The 22,410-nt window shown below is 18.4% G+C and overlaps 2 protein-coding genes across 2 annotated transcripts; one reads left to right on the forward strand and one right to left on the reverse strand.

Annotated features, from left to right (window-relative positions):
* Positions 1-6,014: 6,014 nt before the first annotated feature.
* PGO_003340 (variable surface protein) lies at positions 6,015-7,174 on the forward strand (the record flags this gene model as incomplete). Its single annotated transcript, XM_028691293.1, has 3 exons — positions 6,015-6,044; positions 6,181-6,885; positions 7,007-7,174. 3 exons carry the CDS (start codon positions 6,015-6,017, stop codon positions 7,172-7,174), a joined length of 903 nt encoding a protein of 300 aa, XP_028547094.1.
* Positions 7,175-15,575: 8,401 nt separating this feature from the next.
* On the reverse strand, positions 15,576-16,777 carry PGO_003345 (variable surface protein; the record flags this gene model as incomplete). The annotated part of the gene is made up of 3 exons (XM_028691294.1): positions 15,576-15,740; positions 15,862-16,632; positions 16,760-16,777. The coding sequence occupies 3 exons, from the start codon at positions 16,775-16,777 to the stop codon at positions 15,576-15,578; spliced, it is 954 nt and encodes a 317-aa protein (XP_028547095.1).
* Positions 16,778-22,410: the final 5,633 nt, after the last annotated feature.

Genomic DNA, 22,410 nt, shown 5'->3' on the forward strand with positions numbered 1-22,410 from the left:
ATTCATTTTTGTGTTCTCATTTTTTTTTTATTCCTTTAATATATTTCACAAATTCTCAAGTTCATGTTCTCCATTATAATTTTTGTTACATCAAAATATGTCTTCCTATAATACACAGATTTTAATTTTCTAAAATCATAATTAATAATATTTTTATAATATTCTTCAGCAAAATTGTGCTTCCAGAATTATTTATTGATGTCAACAGCTTAAAATTTTAAATGATCTCATTTTTTATATTATACTCATAATTTTTATAATATAGAATTAAAATATGCATTTATAAGAGGGCCCTTTAAATATGACAATATACAGATGTATTCATTCAATAAAATATTACATATATCTCAGTAATATTTCTAAATATTATCTGATTACATTATCAGGTGCTTTTTTAAAGACCCTTACATTTCTTTGATCATGATAAAACGTTAATAATTTTAAGGATTACTATAACTTGTTTAAACATAAGAATGTGATTTACATAATTAAACAAAATTAATAAAAATAACTCATTAGTATGTCAAGAATTAGATTGAAGGTTTCTTGCAATAGAATAAAATAAATATAATTTATATCAGATTATGTATTATATTAGGAACAAATATTATCAGATATATTTAAATGAAGTCTATTGTATGGAACATATTTACATAAAAATATTTGCATTATACACATAGAACAAATAGATAAGTATGATTATAAATTAAATAACCTTCCTTAAAAGCTTACATATAAAAAAAGTATTTATATAGAGTATAATGATTTAAGCATTATAGTATTTATAAATAAATTATTTTAGTTTTTTGTATGATATAATTCATTATAATATGATTAAATTTCACATATTCTAATTAATGCATTTTCTTATGTATTTTATCTTGAAAATTGGAAGAATTAAAAGGAATTAAAGTAAAAAAGTAAAACACAATATATTAAATGTATATCACGAAAAATTAATAAGTATATATGTATTAATTAAATGTTAGGATGAACGATACTTAATATAAATTGTATAAAAAGGATTGAAACCTTCTTTGTTGTATATAAAATAATATTACTTGTACTATAGTTATATATTCCAAAAAATTACGTTGATGGCACACGCAAAAATTATAGAAAAGAACAATAATATTTAAATAATAAAATATCTGCTGCAATAGAGCAAAAGGAATTAAATTCATTTAAATTTTATATATAAATATTTGAATAGCACAAACATAAAGTCATATAAATTTGCATATAATAAAAAAAAATATGTACAAATATTTCATAAAATATATTAGTATGTGTTATATATATCTCACTGTTTAATAAATATATATAAATAAAAGTAAAAGAACATTGTACAAAAATTATTTATGAAAATTTATTCAATGTTGAATTATATGTTACACCATTAATCTAAGATAACTATATCTATACAAAGCTATATTACAATAAAACATTTTCTTATATTAGGAGTTATAAGATATTAAACTAATAATATACTTAATATATTCTAATTAGATATAGTAAACGTAGCTTTTAATTATGTTTTTGATTGTTCCTTCTCATTTTTTATATAAGATTAAACAAATAAATACATATTGAAATATGAAGATTATTTATCCTATGATTTTGTGAGGATTATACAAAATTGTGCATGCTAATGCTGAAACTAAATTAAAAACAAAAAATGTTAGAGATATACATATAAGAATTAATAAGTAATATTAGTTCTATATATCATTTTTCGTTTTATGAATAAAATTATATAATTTTTATATAGACCTATATCATTAATACTACATTTTAGACTGAGATATCCTTTTTTTATTTCGTATATAATATACTTATATTTTTCATTTTTTTTTTCATTGTAATTATGAATATATATTACTTGTTGCAAATGATTAATTGAATATTTTACCTGTATATTTATTAAGGATGACATGATTTATGAATATACTCAACTATATAATAATAAAAATGAGGAATATTAAAAGGTCTTACTTTATGCGTTCTTACATTTAAAATTGTATATATTCAACTTATTAAATTTTTTTATTTTACATAAATCATATCCAAAATATATAATCACATCGGAGATTACTACAACAGATGTATATAAGAAAAAACATATGAATGTAGAAAATTATAATATTTTTATATTTCAAACTCCATGTATATTAAAAAATTTCTTCATACTCAGTGCATTCTTTGCCATGTTATTATTTTTTCTTTTTTCTTCAAAGTGTTCTTCTATAGAAATTTAGCTAATTTAATAGAGTCATAGAACAAAATGTAATGACAGGGAATGCTGATTATAATGTGGATTGTGGTATTTCAGAAACACAACTTATTATCCCTGAGTGTGAAATCAATATTGATAGAATATGTCGTACATATAAATAATACTTAAGCACCATAGAAACTATTTCATATGTTGACGAATCATTAATAGAAGAAGGTTGTACATACTTATATTTTTGTATATATAACAAGTATTTCTAAAACGAATTTATTACACACATTACACGGATATATAATTATTTGGTAAATGCAACTTATTATTCAAAAATGAATATATTTTAAAAATATAATAATACTATTTTTACCAATACAGATTTGATCAAATTAAAAGGTTTATATGATATATATATATGTTATCATTGAATAAAAAATAATCAGATAATTAAAGTGAATGCAGTTTTTGTAATGAATTAAAAAAAATTATACAAGAATATAATACATCAGCGACAGCTGAAGTTAATTAAACCTGTAAAATTAATACACTCTATATATATCATTATCTTATGAAAGTTATACTCAAATCATATTATAATTTGAATTGTCATAAAATTAGAAATATACCTTTCTTTATATATTGTGTATAATGTTATATACTCTATTATATATATATATGTTTTACCTAATCATAAATTTAATTTTAAGATGATCCATCAAATTTAATTAAAATATGGTGGATAAATATTTTTGTTTTGTATTTTTTTATTTCTTCTTTAAATAAAATTTTCTTTATATAATGCTTATATAAATTCTATTTATTTGAATTAATAAGGGGTTGATCTATGTTTTAAAAAAATATCTAATTTTTGTGAAATCTTTTCTCTAGAATGACTTTTCATAACTATCGGCATTTGCATTTAAGTATAGTAAGGAGTTATGGAGTGTAGTGAAAATGTATTCAAAATGTTAAGTTTAATTCCACATATTTTATAAAATATATTATCATTTCATTAATGGCATTAATTGTCGTCAATATGTCCTTTAATGTCTAAATACATATAGAATTGCATATTCGTAAAATCACTTTAATATGCTTAATGCCCTTTTAGCATGAATTGTTAGTAAAAATATAAAATTTTTGGTTCACAGGAGTTTTAGTCCTTCGGATATTTGTGTAGATATAATTTTATCTAAATTTTTCTAATATTTCTTCATCTATTTGTTCAATTTAATATTCACAAAAAATTGTTTAATATTGATTTTTTTCTTTTTTTTGCTTTCATGTTCTATTGCTAAAATTTAGCTAGAGTTTGGAGAGAATAATTCATATATAAAAATTTTGATTAGGTAATAATTAAATTTGTCTTTGATATATTTTACATTCATGAATGATTATACATTTAAATGCATATATGATATATTGAGCTATTCAAATATTCTGGTATCATTAGTTGTCTTTAACAAAAATAAAATATTAACTAAATATATATTTAAAATTGTAGCAATGATTAACCATTTAATGTTATCAAAAGAGAACATATCCTCATTTTAGATTAAGATTGCATTATTTACTATACTATATAGATTATGGTTTCACTATATTTTGGACCATAATATATACTCATCATTCCATATATCCTATTTAATATGTATATTTATACTATTGAAGTTAGCACATAATATTATTATATTTTTTACATAATTCATTCAGATATATCTCTGAATCTTTATTATTTTACCTTCCAGCATATGGGGTTTTTTCTGCGTTATCATTTTTATTATTACCCTCACTTATAGCACTGCATTATAAATGTATTATTGTTTTTACAATTTCATGTGTTACTTAGTATAATGATAAGATATTTCATAAGTAAATCAGAATTATAATAATTTATAGGGTATTATATTACATCATAATTAATTATATAATTAATTTATAGTATATAATTCTTCTATTATTTAACAATATACCAGTATATATTCTGTAGGAAAAATAACATATATCATATTATTTTACATATATGTATTATATTCTGCCTTTTAATTATTTATAATCAATAAAACAATTCTTTTATATTATATAATTTTCTGTCACGTAAGTATTTAATTCATACAAAAAATATTTTAAATTTGAACTTAAGAATATTGTTATATTATTATAGTATATAATTGTATATATTATATTTATAAAACAAGTATTTCAATATAGCTTATAATTATAATGAATCTCCTATTATACATGTATTCTATGATAGACCAATTCTGCCCATATAAAAATAATTATATATAGTCAAATCATTTTTATTGTAACTTTTCCTAATTTATGAAAAAATTAATATTTTATATAAAATGTAAAAATTACAGTTCATATAGATTTAAATTACAGCTAATTATTTATAACGCTTTTAAATATTTATATAAAATAAATATTTTTTCTAAAAACATTATTTTTATAAAAATTATGTAAAAAAGTATCCTGAAAGCAGGGAAAATATTGTGTATTATTTATTAAGCCTAAAATAAGTATATAAATAACAATTCATGAAATATATTTAACAGCTAATACTAATACAGTGAATTTATATTGTATGTCCAAAAATCAATTAATGTATTCATAAAATAATATCATTTAGATATATAGTAAAACATGCATTATACTTATTATTATATTTAATATTATAAAAATTCTGTGTAGTATATTGAGAAAATAGAGCATTAGTTCTTACAGAGAATAAAAAAAAAAAAAAAAAATAGCACATAAAAGACATAAAATAATTATTATATTTTGTATAATAACTTATAAAAATATTAAGTAAATATTATATATATTAAAATGAATTATTTATTTTTAGTATGTAATTATTTTGTTACGCATTTGTATTATAAGAAAAAATAATGATAAAGTACTAATTTTATCATGCATATAAAAATATAATATCTAATTCATAGTTATACATTTTATATAATCCTAATATATATTTATATGATATATCTATGTCATTTAGGTAAAATTAAAATAAAATCAAATAGATAGTTTTATATATATGAAAAAATAAGTAATTATGTATACATTAAAAATATTACACTACATTTGCCAATATAATCATATTAATATTATACATAATATATATTGATAATAAATATTTTGAACCCGAGTAAAATATTAGTATCATAATTACGACGTGTAATTTTTTTTACTCTTTTTGTCATTTTATATATATAAAAATAAATTATTAATTCTCAGTGAAATAATAATTGAATACTTATAATTATACATAACATATAACTATATATAATTAGACATAAGTCCTAAATTTTTTATTTAACACGTTTTATAATTATGCATATTTGTATCCAATTTATTAATGTAATTAAATAAATATTGATACATATAAAAAGAATATTTTATTGCTAATGTATATATGAAAATTAATAACATTACATAATATATAATTTATTTTATTAGTTAAGTATATTTTAATATATATTTAAGGCATAATATATTAAATAATATGTTTATATTATTCAAATATTATAAAACTATTATACATTTTATATTTTTATATGCTAAACCATCCAGTTTATCGTAAAATAAGGAAACACCATTGCTTAGTATATATTGATTATCTAATAAAATGATATATGACAAATGTATTTATAATATTATAAAAGTTATATCATGAATTATATATTTTATATATAGATTATATATAATTTATTATGAAAAAAATTTATAATGTATAAAAGTTTTTATTTGTATATTTTCATACATATATAATATTATGCCTTATTCTAGTGCTCGGATAGATGATGTAAGCAACTCCTTATTATTAAAATTTCTATTTATATTACGTAATTTAAAAATTCTTTGTTTTTTAATCCAGATTATACATTTTTTTTATAAATGCTATTTTAAATTCTTATACGCATTATGACTATCAATTTAAGTTTCATTTTGGGGGGGTATTTCCAAGTTGTAAGGATGATTATGATAAAATTACCGAAAATCTAATGACTATTAAGGAGTCTCTTATTGATAATGTATGTACCATGATTTCATATGAAGTAAGAGTTAGACAATCAAATAACATATCATATTTTAAAGATGAATGTAAAGTGCTTCTTCAGTATTTAAAGGATATAGAGTTAAAAAATAATGAATCTCATATAAAATCAAGTTGTAATTATTTCAACTACATGCTAAAATATGGATTAACACAATATAAATGTTCATGGAAGAACACATATGAAATTTACCATAAGATAGTACGTGCATACAGATTAAATGAAAATTTTTTACTCAATAAATGCAATAAATATATTAAAAATATTGATGACGATACATTTTACAAATTTTTTTTTCTCGATTGGTTGTATTATTACAATAAACAATTTAATAGTGGAACATTTAAATGTCCGTACAATATTGTTGATTTTAAAGAATATTTAGTTTTATTAAAAAATTGTGGAAACGAAAATAACAAGTCTTTTTGTGATACTATAAATGAATTAAAAAAGCAAAGTAGTAATTTTTTGGTTCATTTAAATGAATGTTGGGGATATTCTTCAAACTTACGTCATATTTCTTGGACATTTTTCGGCACAGGATTCGTAACTATTGTCATATTGATAATTATATTCATTTTGTATAAGGTTGAATATATATTTATTTAATAAAAGTACATTTTATAAAAATGTATAATACAAATTATAATAAATATATAAACATAAAAATTCCATATCTATAAAAATATTATTTTATTTTTTTTATTAGTTTACCCCATATATGGCTTATGTACAATTTACGATAAGAAAAATAATGAGAATGAGGAATACAAAAAACATAGAACGACTCAAATTACTGAAATCATTTGAACACACATACAATGATGTAATAGATGAAAAATACCAAATAGCATATGACTCAATATTATACATCTAAAATGTGTACAATGAAAATTAATGATTTCATGCAAGTATGTCTTATATAATACAGTAAAACATTAAAAGTGAATTATTATAGCAAAGAAAATCAAAAAAAAAAGGAATTTTAAGAATAATAAATATTTTAAAATGTAGATAAAATTGTACAAGAATTCCTAGCATAATTATAATTTATGAAAATAAATCGAATTTAATAATAGAAACATAGTATGTGGATGTACAAAAATAATAGTACATAAGAATAAATGTATGACTATAAAATATATATTTATGTATTTATATTTTAATGCACAGTACTATTAAAATTATATAAACAGATTTGTTAAAATTTTATAAATTCTATTTGTATGTAAAATGTTAATTATTCAATGAAATAATTGTACAAAATATCTTAGAATAATGAGAGCTTATATTATACTTAGTAAAAAAAACAAAAAATATATTATTTAAATATAATAATGATAAGATTATATATATCGTGAAAGTTAGAACAAGATTGGCAAAAATAATTCTACAGAAATTATAATTTTGAACAGTTATATTTCAGCAAAAAAAAAAAAATATTACAAGCAATGTAATGAGATTTAAAGAACCAGATATATTTTTTATTAAAATGTAAAGAGTTCTAAATAGAGATACATGATAACATAAACACACTTAAGTGAGTATTGTTTATATATAGATTTAAATGTGCTATAAAGTAATACCATGTCTATTTTACTACAAAGGAGTTAAGTAGATATGAAATTTATATCCAAATAAATATATATCATATTTCATGAAATAATATTAAATATATCGTACATGTAAATGAATACTATTTTTATTTTAATTAATAGAAGTTATATGTATACTATATATTATAACTTATATATACATTATAAGTTTTAAAATGATTATATAATAATATAGATTTATAGCACAATATATATATATATATTTATTTTAAAAATATAAAACATAATTAAGAAATAAATTTTAATTAACTATATAATTTTTACTGTAAATTTTTTTTTATTTTTCTTGTATTTAAATCATTAATGATGCAAAAATATAAGATAATATATTAGTGAGTATATTAGAATTTTAATGAAAAATTGAATTTCATATCTTGTTTATTTAAATTTTGAATTAATATTATAATAGAATAAAAAAAATTATAAAATGGAAAAAAAAAATACATACCAATACAATAGTAAACAACAAATACATATATATAAGATTTTTTTTCATAGAATTATAAATTTTTTTATTACATTAATATATAAAAATTTTATGAAATATATTAGAAAATATTTTTTGAATTATATATTAATATTACATCATATAGATTTATGAATATAAATAGAATATATAAATTCTAGAAATTAAGGTAATATACTAATTCTATTATATTGCAAAATATTATAATGAAAGATTTTTTCTCTTTCTGATTCAATAAATATATATATTTTAAAGAATAATTTTTTTATAATTCATGATAATATATAATAATCTTGAATATGTTTATATTTTGTATTCTATTGTGTTTCTTTATTATATCCTTACATATTGAATAAATGCTTAAATTTTTTCATCATATATGTATTAGAAAAATAATGATAAACTTTATTTGTTTCATAGATTTATCCTTTTTTTCTTCATAAACATGAATTCTATTAACATTCTATATTAATAGATTTTTATTTATGAGCATAAATAAATACAGACGTTACATTTTAATAATGAGGTATGTATTTACTTTACTAGGAGTCAAAATACTCATAAATATAAATTTTTTAAATTTCTTATACATAACATATTTATTACAGAATATTTGTGCTATACATATAAAGCTTATTGTTATATTATTATAAAAATAATTTTTTTTTTTAACAGGATTAATATTATAATAATGAAATTATATATATATGACATATCGTCGCAATTAAGTATGATAACACAACAAAAAAAATTAAATATATATAACTTTATTTATGAACTATATATATATGTTTTATCCATTTATATTTATATATGGGGATATTATAAAAATTATATATATATTAATAATATATTTTATACTATGTACAAATCTTTACATGATAGATAATATAAGAAAAATATATAATAATAATTTATTTTCTCTTAATATTTCTTTTCATGTTTTGTGTACAAATGTTACTTTATTTTAAATGTACTATTATTTAATTGTACAATATGGAGCATATTTACATAAATATATCGTATTACTGTATAAGTTGGATAATCGTATTTTATTTTTAAAAATTCTTAGAAATTTTTTTAATTTAAGTATTTATATAAATTCTATATTAAAATAAATATACATTTAAATATATAATGTTTCAGAATAAATTAATAATGAGTTATTATATATAAATGTCTTACAATTTTATAAAATAGGAAGTTTGTAAAAAAAATGTAATCATTATAAAATATATTTAGTATAACAAAACCTGCTATACAAATTAAAAGATATATACGTGAATTTTTTTTGAATAGTAGATCCATATATATTCTGTGATATATAGCAAACATGAATGCATAAATTATCGTATACTTATCTATCCAGCATTATATTAGCATAATTAGGAACGCTTAAATAAATTATTTAAAATAATTAATGGTTACATCAATAATTATATATCTTATTGTGTTATTATAAAATATGTATTTATCATAGTAATATTATATATATAGCAATATTATAATAATATTGTCTTTTTTTTAATATTATAAAATATATCAATATGTATAAATATATTTTTCTAAATTTCTATTTATAAGAAATAATGTTTCATTTCCTCCAAAAAAAAAAATAATAACATAGTTTAATATATAAGTAAAATCTAATAAAAATATGAATTCTAAAAAAAAATTAATGTTTAAGAAATTTATGCTAATATAATTTTTACGATTATTATTAAAAAATTAATATTTATAATAATAATAAAAAAGTTATTAATATTTTTTATGATATATTAAATATGAGTGAGTCTATAGATGTTAATGATAACGTATGTCAATATATATTAATTAAAATATATTTTATGTTATATAATATTAAAATACAATATTATTATAGAGATACATAAAATTTTTTCATATTTTGTTAATTCATATATAATATATATTGGAATATTTTAATTTTCAGATCGATTTTGCATGAATATTTCCCAAATATACAAGTGACTATAAATTGACAATTAATAATTACGAGATGAAATTATTTGGGCATAAACTTTCAAGTGCTTGCAATGATTTTTATAACACTCTGAATATTGATCAAAAGTATAATGTTATTTTCCATAAATACTGCCAAGAATATGAAATATATTTAGCTCATATTCAAAATAAAAATAATTCAGGTTTTAATGTAAATGAACATTGCGAATATTTCTATTACAAGCTTAAAGGTTTAGTACAAAGTTATAATGGTAAATGCAGCACAACAAAAGATTGTTATGAAAAAATGAGAAAAGAAATCTCAAAAAAATATTCTATCTTGCACATTTTTCTGAAATATGTGTGTATACACTTAATGACTATAAAGACATTGACAATAATTTACTTCAAACAATGAAACGTTTTGAAGAGCTATATAATATATTTAACAAGTTGAATAATGACATATATCCAAACTACTCCGATATTAAAAAATTTAGAAATCGTATGAAACTATTAGGAAATTCTCAAAATAAGTATAACAAAACTTTTAAATTAGTACTAGAAAATGTTAATAAAAATTATATTACATTTTTGAATAGATTGGGTAAAAATAGCCATGAACGAGCTCACTTATCTTACATTTTTCCAGAAGAGAAAAGAATAGGAATATTGAGTACACTTGAAAAAGGAATCCATAAAGATTCTGTAACAAGCACAGATACAGATATGAACATAGATGCATATAGAGGAACATATATAGATAATGGTGCAGGACTACCGACACGAATAAGTTTATTATCATTCACAATGCTAATAATTATATTCATTTTGTATAAGGTTAAGCATTTATATAATTCATTTAATACACATTGTATTAAAATATATATTATATTTCTAGTGAAACATTTATATAAAATATTATATGTATTCACAAATATATTATTTTTTGTTTTTTATATAAGTATACCAATTATGGTTCACTTATAAAATCAAGAGTATGGAAATTAAATAAATCTTTGATCAGAAAAAATAAAAAACATAATAAGTCTTTTGATCCATTTGAAAGATTATAGGATCATTTAAATTTTAAAAAAAAATTAATAGCATATGATCCAGTAGAATACTAAAAAAAAAGGTTGATAATAGACAGAATTAATTAAATTTAGTTTATTTTTAAGTAATACAATAAGATTGAATGACATCATAATTCTATTAATAAACAAATAATTGTACGAACAAATATGTGACAAAATAATTATAAGTAATACAAAGAATGCTAAGGTATTATTATTTAAAAAAAAAAAAAAAGTATATATGGATATTTGAATATTTCAAAAATATAAAAAAGAAAAAAATTTAGATTATTAAAAAGTACAATAAATTAAAAATGTACAGTCAGTTATTATACATCATCATTAAACATAAAAAACGAAAAATATTTAAAATTTATACATTATATAGGTTGATTAAATATCATTTGTGAAAGAGAAATGTTTTTTTCATTCATGATTAATGCACAAAAAAAAATTATTTATTAAATAAAAAATATTAATTGTATATATCTTTACAGAACATTTTATGTATAATGTACTAAAGATTTATATAATGTGTTATTTATTATGAATAATTATGTTATGAAAAATATATATTTCATCATTAATATAAATAAAAAGAAATTTGTAGTATATTCGTCTAATTGTACAGAAATGTATTCTAAATGGAATTACTTATATAGAAGAATTGAGACTAAGAGCAATAATTCATATATTAATTTATGTACTTATCATTTTTGTCCATGTTATATATTAATGGAGAAGAATTATAAAATATATAAAAAATTTAAGGAAGGAGAAATAGAGAAGACTTGAAAAATAAATCTTTGGATACATTAAATAATAAAAGTAGTATAATTGTATTATTATATTAATCAGTAAAAATATATTACATAATTATTAATTTTAATTGTAATAATATTATAATTTTGAAAAATATTAAAAAATATTAACTTTATTTATTGCGTATTTGGTGTTCATTCTGTATATAATAAGAAATACATATAACAGAATAATACAAAGGATAAGTATTATATTTCTTAAACATATTTACAAGGAAAATATTGAAACCTAATTAGAGAACATATTTATAATAAAAAATATCAAATCATATATTATTATTATTATAAACAATTTGAACATTAACAATAATATGTTAGTGAAATAGAATGTAATGTAATATAAATTAAAAAAAATAGTAATTTGTTGTATTGGTAATTATAAACAAATAAAAATATAATAATTAGTGGAGTCATAATTTTTTGCATTAGGAATTAAATGATACATATCTATATATTGTATTGTTCTAATATTTTACCATAAATAAAGATATATTTATACATACTAAAACTAATATTACATATAAACATATGAAATTTAATTGAATATATAAATAATAAAAAATATATATATAAAAATATTTATGTTAGCATAATATTCTTATATAACCTTTCTCTCTCTATATATATTTTTACCCCAGTAAAACATGTTTCTAAATATTTAATACTATTACAACTAAAAATAATATTAGCTATATGTTTTATATTCTTATATTTATCTTCGCCATATTAATAATATTTTATAATTATAAATATTTTGCACCATATAACATATGGAATTATGAAAGACAATTTATTTAATTTGTATTATTTTTTTTACCTTCTTGTTTACATTTTTTCCTTGATTCATATAAACTTATTCATATAATTGCATTAGAAAATAGCATTCGTATATTATTGTACGATTATATTATCTGTAGTAAAAAGAACACTTCATTTAGACAATTTTCAAAGATATAATATATATTAAAAAAATTATAGCATATGTTTAATTCACATTTTTTGCTTGAATTATATCACATATTTTATTATAATATTTTCCTACAATTTATTCATTATATTCATGGGTATCTAGAACTAAAACAAAGATTTTCATAGTTATATAATATTTGTTATCTTTTACAATCTTTTTGAGTATTAACTGTAGTTAAAAATATATATTTTTTTATATTAAATAATTATATTTTATTTCTACTTTAACAGTGTTATGCAGTTCTTCTTAACTCGTATATAAATTAATAATAATTTCTGTATCATTTAATATTAAATATACAATTAATAAGAATGTAACACACATAAAAGATACATATTTTCTAATAAAACATATTTTATATTAATATATAATAATGGTAAAAGGAACTATTATATTTTATCACAACATATAACATTTATTTATAAATTTGTATTATTTATGTGTTAACCATTAAATGTAAATTTTGTTTATTTGGTTAATTGAAAATTTTTTAGTTGACAAAAAATAATATACTGAGTTATATATTTAACTATAAAAAAATACATTATAGTTAAATATTATAAAGAAAAATATATTATTAACTTATAATTTTTTGTATGTTTAATTTATATTTAAAACATATATAAAAATTCTTAAATATAAATTATGTATGCGTTTATAAATTTTTTATATAATTTTGTAGATAATTTAAAAAAAGTTAAATACTTATTGAGTATATTTGTATATAACACATTAGATATAATGCTTAATATTATATATATACATAAAAAATGATTTTTCTTATTGTTTATGAGATATGAATAAATATTTTAAATATTATAAACTATTATAAAATATGTGTTGAGATAATTTATTTTTTCTTATTTAGAATTTAAACATAATTATAACAGTATATAGTTAATTTCCTAAAGGTACTGTTTAATAATATGTTTATAATTATATAATATTCCTGTTGTCAAGAATAAGTGATAATATATAAAAAATTGTTATTTTTTTTATAAATATTATAAATTAATAATATAAATTATAATTTATACTGTATTATTAAATGAAATAAAATCTGCACACATTAAAAATATTTTGACAATACACAATAAATTTATACATATTTCTAAATTTGTTCAATTTTATTATTATCGTGTATTTATATAATATATGTTCCTTATTTATTATGTGAATTATGGATATGTTATTTAATATAATACACTTCTATAAGTAATAACACATAATTAAAATATACTATGTAAATGAAATGCTTAATATTTTACACTAATATAATAATATATAAGTGTTAAATATTATGATTAATTAAATTATGTTATTTAGTATATATAATATCTATATGCATACAGCATGTTTTTTTTTTTTTTAAACCATATATAATACAATGTGCCAAATTAATATGGTAAAAATTTGTGATAATTTCTTAATAATTCAATGCAAATTTTCACAGTTATCCATTTAATCTTAAAAAGTAAGCATTTACATATTAAATATTATTACTATAACATATTATAAATTATATGAATGAAATATTCATTAGAATATTATTATTAATGTATTATCAATGTACAGACATTAAGTGAATCTAATAATTATTTATATTCAAAACTGTGAATTTTAGAATAATCCTAGTCTGTAAGATAATTAATTTAATTTTTTTAGACACATAATTTGTACAATGAAAAAAATGTATGCTAGTTATTTATATCGACTTCAATGTAATGAAAACACTAAGTTATATAATTTAATATATTTAATTAGCATAATATAAAATATATAATTAATATTTACGCGTTGAACTGTCCATATATTAAATCATAATTTAAAATGAATATTCAATTTTTCAGTTACTATAATAGAAATGTTATACATTAAGTTTTTTATAAACAGATTTTACAAAAGCCGTTATGGTTTTGTGATATAATAAAAATGATTATTATAATAATATTATATTTTAACTAAAGCTCCAATAATGAGAATTTTTTAAAATATATAGTTCTTCCTTTTCTTATGAGACTCTAAATTATTTTCTAATAATAGTATAAGGAAATCTTTCATATGTATTCAGTAAAATCAGAAATAATTTAATATTATTAAAAAGGAACAAGAAAGTATTTTATAATTAATCATATATGCACATGTTGTTTATAAAAACATATGCTCATTTTTTATTTAAATATATTTATAATATTATAATCCAATTAATTTTTTCAAGGAACAATAAAATTTGTGCACATTTAGCGATGTTTTGGAGAATTTTTTTTTCTGTTTCAATTTTATTGAAATTAATTAATTAGAATGATATTTTTAGAGACTATTAATTAGTATACTTCAATTACACTACTCAATAGGTATGGTATGAAATCATTCAAAACTATATGATAAGTTAAAGTAGTTTCTGTATGAATTTAATTTTTCAGATTCATAAAAGTTTTGTCTTAATCCTGGTATCCATATATCCTTTATTTTACCCATTAAGCTCCTACCCTCTCTAAATAATTTATGCATCCAAGTTTTAACTGGAGTAAACTAGAAAATAAATCATATATGTTGACTATTTCTATAAATGTATTTTATTGTTGTATTTATGATTATAAATTAATAGATAAAATTACAGGATAATTATTTTTATGAATTTTGTTTAATAAACTTGGTATAAAACAGGAGAAATAAGTGATATGACCATCATAGGCAAAAATACTCTAAATAAATATTCTCGCGATTTATTTCGTATATCATCGTATGGAGATAATTCACGTATTTTTATAATTGAGGGTGAATACTCCATCGATCGAGAGGATGGTATTGCTTTACTTAGATCACATTTTAATGGATGTAATTTATTTCCATTTGGATAATTAGGGAATATTTTTTTAAATGAATTACAATAATTTTTCTTATTACCTGTAATACATTCTCTGTACATTTCATCATATATATATTCTGCGTCTTTCACTAATTCTTTAAGCTCTTGGCTGCATGAAATTTTTTTATCAGTAAGCTTTTGTTTAATACTTGAGTAATTTATAGAATAATCATAAACACTTTTCAGTTTTTTAAAATCATCTATACTATTACTAATAAAATGATTTACGCACTTATTTGAAGCTCCAACTATAGTTAGTCCATCATAAAATATATTGATTATTTTATTAAATTCTTCTTCATGTTTTATATTAGCAATCATATTTCCAAACCAGTAATAAAAAAAATTACAATATTCTTCAGTTGAATTAGATATGGTTGAAAAATATGGCATATAGCATAAAATATCTAATAGTTTTTGTAAAATTCCATCAATGCTTTTAAAGATTTTTAATTTTTCTCTTATTTTTGTTTCCTCATCATGAAGGCAATAATTGATTCCTTCGTCCAATTTCCTATAATTAATTATAGATGGTAAACTTAGTAAATAATTCTCCTACAATTCAAATATATAAGATTAATAATATAGTAAAATTATATTTACAACTATTATAATGTATTACATGTATTTATATTCATCATAATTATAAAATATATCCACTTAAGCATTCCATATCTTATACCTTATAAATTATGGACATTCTTTTATTAATCTTGATGTAATATTACATAAAATTAAATATATTGAATAAAAATGAATGTATATATATTTAAAAAAAAATTATATATATAAATAAAATTCCAATTTAATAATTATCTAGTTAAATATATTATTTCCAATATATATTCTTTTTCTATATTTCAATTATAAGTGCTCATATATAGTTCTTTAATTAATAGGTACACCTTCCTTTTGCTTATATATCTTATTAAAAGTGCATATTTTGTTTTTATATTAATATACAGTGTAAAAACTAATATTCAGCATATTCTGTAAATTCATATGTAAAAAATATATTAAACTCTTGGAAATAATTAATTATAAATAGTGTAGTATTATTTATTTTTAAATTAATTTTCTTTTCCATGCATAAATTTTAATAAATATAAGTGCCAAATATCATATTAATCATAGTATATATCATTAGTATTCTCATTTTATACATAAATTGTTTATTTGAACTATTCTTATACAATTATTATTAAATTGAATTTATTTATGATTTTTATGAAAGCAAATTTCACTGTTAGTATTAATCCTATATATTTAATACACATATCTATGTGATATTTTTTAATTTGTACTAATTAATTATAATTTTATGATAAAATTAATTTCTAAATTAAATTTACAACTCATCCACATCAATATTACTTCAATGGGAATTAATAAATTCTTAATTATTTGTACTAATTCATATGTATCATAAACGCATGATCATAAAACTAAAAAGTAATTTTTCAATTATGAAAAATTAATTAGTTTTTCTATATATTTTATATTATTTGTATATTTTTATAATATTAATAAAATAAATCAAATGATATAAACTATTAATGTATCGAAATATAATTTTATTAATATATATATGGATATATTATTTCAATAATAAGTTTATTCGCATCATTACTTTATGCATATAGTTTCTTATACATATATCAAAATTTATACCTTTTTATTTGTTTGTATACATTTATACAAACATAAACGAAAAATGAAAAATCACATTTTTATAATAGGTATTACGTTTATTTTATTAAGCATCTAAAACTTGATAAATACAATTTCTTTATCTCTATTCTATTCCAAAAATTAATTATAGAGCATATGATAAGTGTATAGTATATTTGAATATTTATTATATTGAAACCAGAAAATGAAATGTTTTAAATAATAAAATTTCTATTATTTGAATTTTTATTGTACATAACTTTGTTATTACAATTTATTTATTACATTTATGATAATATTAATTAAATATTTCTTACTTTATTTATGCATTTTATAAATATATTTCGTAAATTTATACTTTCATGTGGAAATTTCTTGTAAATTTATTTATAAAAAAATTATATCTTTTGCATAACTTAATCACATTATTATTTGTATTATAAATAGACAAAATAATCATATATTTTTTATTAATTTTTTTTACTAATTTTTTTCACATTTTCTTATATATATTTATTTGGTGATAAAGAATCGCTATACGTGTTTAAATGTAATAAACATGCACGTATAAATACTCTATTATTTTGGTTACTTTGCAATTATTTTATAAATATATGGGAGAGTTTTTAATATATTAATATATATAATTAAATAAATATGTTATAAATATGGATCATGCCATAACAAATTAATACTGAGGATTAAGATAGATGTATATCATATAATTTTGAATGATATGTATAAAAAAAAAATAAATATTTAGAGATGAATTAAATAAATAATAATTTATAATATAAATTGAATGAAACACATATTCCATATTTTCTAATAAGGCGCTCATACATATTCTATAGTACAGTTATTTTCTTTAATATTTAATGTGCAAATAATTATGTAAATGTAATATACATCATCATAAATAACAAACTATATGCAAATAATTGATAAACGTGAAATATAATGTATTTTTTTGCGTGAAACATTATATATCATAAATTAGTGTTGAAATATTTATTATCAAGTGGTCTATTAAAATATGTATATATTTCAAATTATTTTTGTGTTTACACATATATATTAACAAAGCAAAGACAATGTTTTTATTTTATAGAATGAATAATCACGTATACTATGGGTAATTTTTGTTTACGTATGATTTTGCATTTTATAATAAACATATGAGTTATTAATAATAATTTGATTATATCTATTCTACGTTTTATATATACTGTGAATCATTATATATAGAAATATGTATCATTAATTAATTTAGTAAGAAACGTGATTTGTCTGTTTTCTTATGTCGTTCAATTAAAATGTTATTCCATTCATAATTATTATTTTTTCAGTGTGCAAATAAATGAATTGATGAAAAAGAATATAGCACATTAGATTTAAAAATTATTATTTGTATAGTCATACTATTATTGTGTTTTGTATTATATAGTGGAAAGATGTTATTCAATTATATATTTTTTCTAGAGTAGCAGCAATATTAAACAAATTATATTTTGTATGACTGTAAAAATATAAAGTGTATCGGATATAATGTGAATAGTGAGGAATTCATCAGAAAAAATATCCTAAGAATTAATATAATATATATTCAGCAATTTTATACTAAAATTAAAGAAAACATATTTCACCTTGATTTCACAGAAATAGACACATTCAAATGTGTTAATAAAAATCCTATTTTTAATAATAAATAAAAAATACATTTGCATTTAAGAACATAATTTTTGTCATAATGTTTTATATCTGTGAATTAATTAAAGAAACAAGACATAGCTTGTGCACATAATGATGCTTTACGTGCTATAAATATCGGATTACGTATTATGTTGTACCATGTATATTCATCATCATAATGTATTACATTTTACACTAATTTTTGAATATATATTTATTAACATATTTATAATGATTAATCTATTGTATTATTATTCGTCCTGGATAAGTCGTTCATTTTAATAAATAATTAATCATAAAGTAACATTGATCTTTAGGTTTATAATTACACATACAATTTAATTAATTAACAAGATTCATGTAATGTTGTTAAAAATATAAAACGTTTATTATAATATTCTTGTCTTCTATAGTGAATTTATAGGAATATACATTTGCATTATCAATAGTTTAGTCTAATCTATTAAATAGTGTGTCTTATAATATCTTTTAAAAGATAAATATAAATGTTTATATTGAGAAATATTTTAGTAAATAATTTATACGAATGATTAGCATTATACTTCTTTGATGTGTTGATTTAGAAATGAATGTTTTGTTAATGGATTAATATTATGTAAAGAATAAATGACAATTAATACAAAAAGAAAAATGTAGCAATACATGTTAACTATATTTAAATAAACTTAATATAATTCATGAGTAGTTTTATATTATATAGGATTTAATAGGACCATATAATTCAATAAGGTTAATTACTCTATTAGTTTATATATATGTGATATATATTTATTAATGTCATAAATTTCCAAGATTAATTTTAGTAAATGCTATATTATTATGTATAATTAGATCTAATTTATATATAGTTATTTGTTGTATTAATTCTTTTTATAATGAAGAGTATAAATGAATAATATTATATATATTAGCCCTTAATGTTACGATATTATTCATTGTAAAAATATATTATATATACATTATTCTTCATTACATATTTTTTTATTTTACTGCATATATATTTGTTTTATAATAAATAGATATTAACGAAATATTATGAAAAAATTATTAAAACATATATAAAAAAATATTGTGAAAGGTGCTATTATAAATTTTATAATAATGTGTTATGCTGTCGTATTTCTTAAATTTGTATCTTTGTATATTTGAAGTGCTTAATATAATGATAACATAATATATCATAAATTGTTAATTTTACAATGCTATATAGTATTATATTCTTTTATACTTAGATAACCATGAGTAAGCCATATTTCATTATAATTATATATATATTGTTTTTTGTTTATGAATATATTAAGTAATATTACGTTTTAACACTCCTAATTATCATGATTATCTAGAGTAATATGTTACATATTTCAATGCATAAATAATGAAGTATAGATAATTCAATAATTTAATTTCAATTTATACTTGTAATATATATAATATTACTTTATTACTGCTTTCAATTGGGTTTTCAAAGTTTGTTTATATTAATTGCATCAGTATAAACTTTTTAAATATTTAATAAATATATTATCGGTTATTTGTCAAAGTAATTTAAAGTAATTATTTATAGTGGAATTAAAATTTTTATCATGAATAATTGTTTCATTTTTGAATTAAAAAATTTACATATAATTTTTTTATATATATTATATTTTTATTATTTGGCATTACATAAACATTATAATAATTTAAAATAATTTATTTTTTTATAAGGCTTATGTTTTGAGATTTTCGTTATATGGACATGCTTCTCCAATACTATTATATTCATAATCTTCAGCTTTTAAGTTTTCACCTGAAATTGATGTGCTCTGTACAATTACATTGCCATGATATTTTTGAGCAAATATATGTGATATTTGAAAGTACACACAAGTTATTTATCCTGTAAACTCATGAACTATAATTATATTCACTAGTAGTCATTTACTATTAATTGCATCTATGTTAGCAACTCTCTATGAGTAAGTCTTTTGTGTCAATCTTTGTTGTCCTATTTTTAAGAATCATGATAGTTGTCATGTAGATATACGCAATTTGATATTTTGTTATAAAGTTATTGATGATCGCGTTGTTCATTTGTAAATCTTTGTTCAAAGTCAGGTTAACAACAATGTACATTATTTTGAAATATGTATTAAACCAAAAGGCCTAATTATAATTTGTATCTTGAATCAAATTCTTATGTAGTCCTTGGTTTTGAAAGAGAAAGCTCTTTGATATTTAAACATAATTTGGATGCAGGACTTATGTGAAGTAAATATTCTCGCACTTTTAGTACATGTGTATTTGTGTTAGACAGATGTTCATCATAATTTCAGATAATTCGGCTTTAGTCTGAACATTATTAGGTATTAATTATACGCTATGCTAGAAATGTGAATTTTTGTTTTTTTGGATTTATATTTTTTTGTCTGGAATACTTTAATTATATATATACATTCAGAAACATTGGATTCAGATACATCTAAAGATTATATTAATATATGCTTTAACTTATTCTACTTTTCCTATTTTCCTATTTATATCCATAAAGATTTTACAGGATTCTAAATTTTCCATAATATTTAAACAATATTTTTGCCATAAGATATGTTATTCTTAAAATATTTAGGTTTGTTATTACATTTTTTAGAAGAATTATCTACAATTCTCTGCTCATGTGAATCACTTGGTATATATAATTTTACAAGGCATGGCGCTATATCATCATGATATTTATTAATACATTTATATATACCGTCACATTATATGTAGTCTCATTACAAGTATTCCTAAGACCTCTATCAATACTATGTATGAATTCATCTTGATATTTTAAAAATGTATCATTGCACTACTATAACTTATAATTATCGCTATCACGAAGGGTTATAATATTTAAAGTATGCATTCTATCTATTTAATGTTTATTATATATTCCTTTTTTTTTTGAATTAAATATATAATATTCTA

This window comes from Plasmodium gonderi (assembly GCF_002157705.1).
Source record: "Plasmodium gonderi DNA, contig: Pgo-contig_413, whole genome shotgun sequence".
NCBI lineage: Eukaryota > Apicomplexa > Aconoidasida > Haemosporida > Plasmodiidae > Plasmodium > Plasmodium gonderi.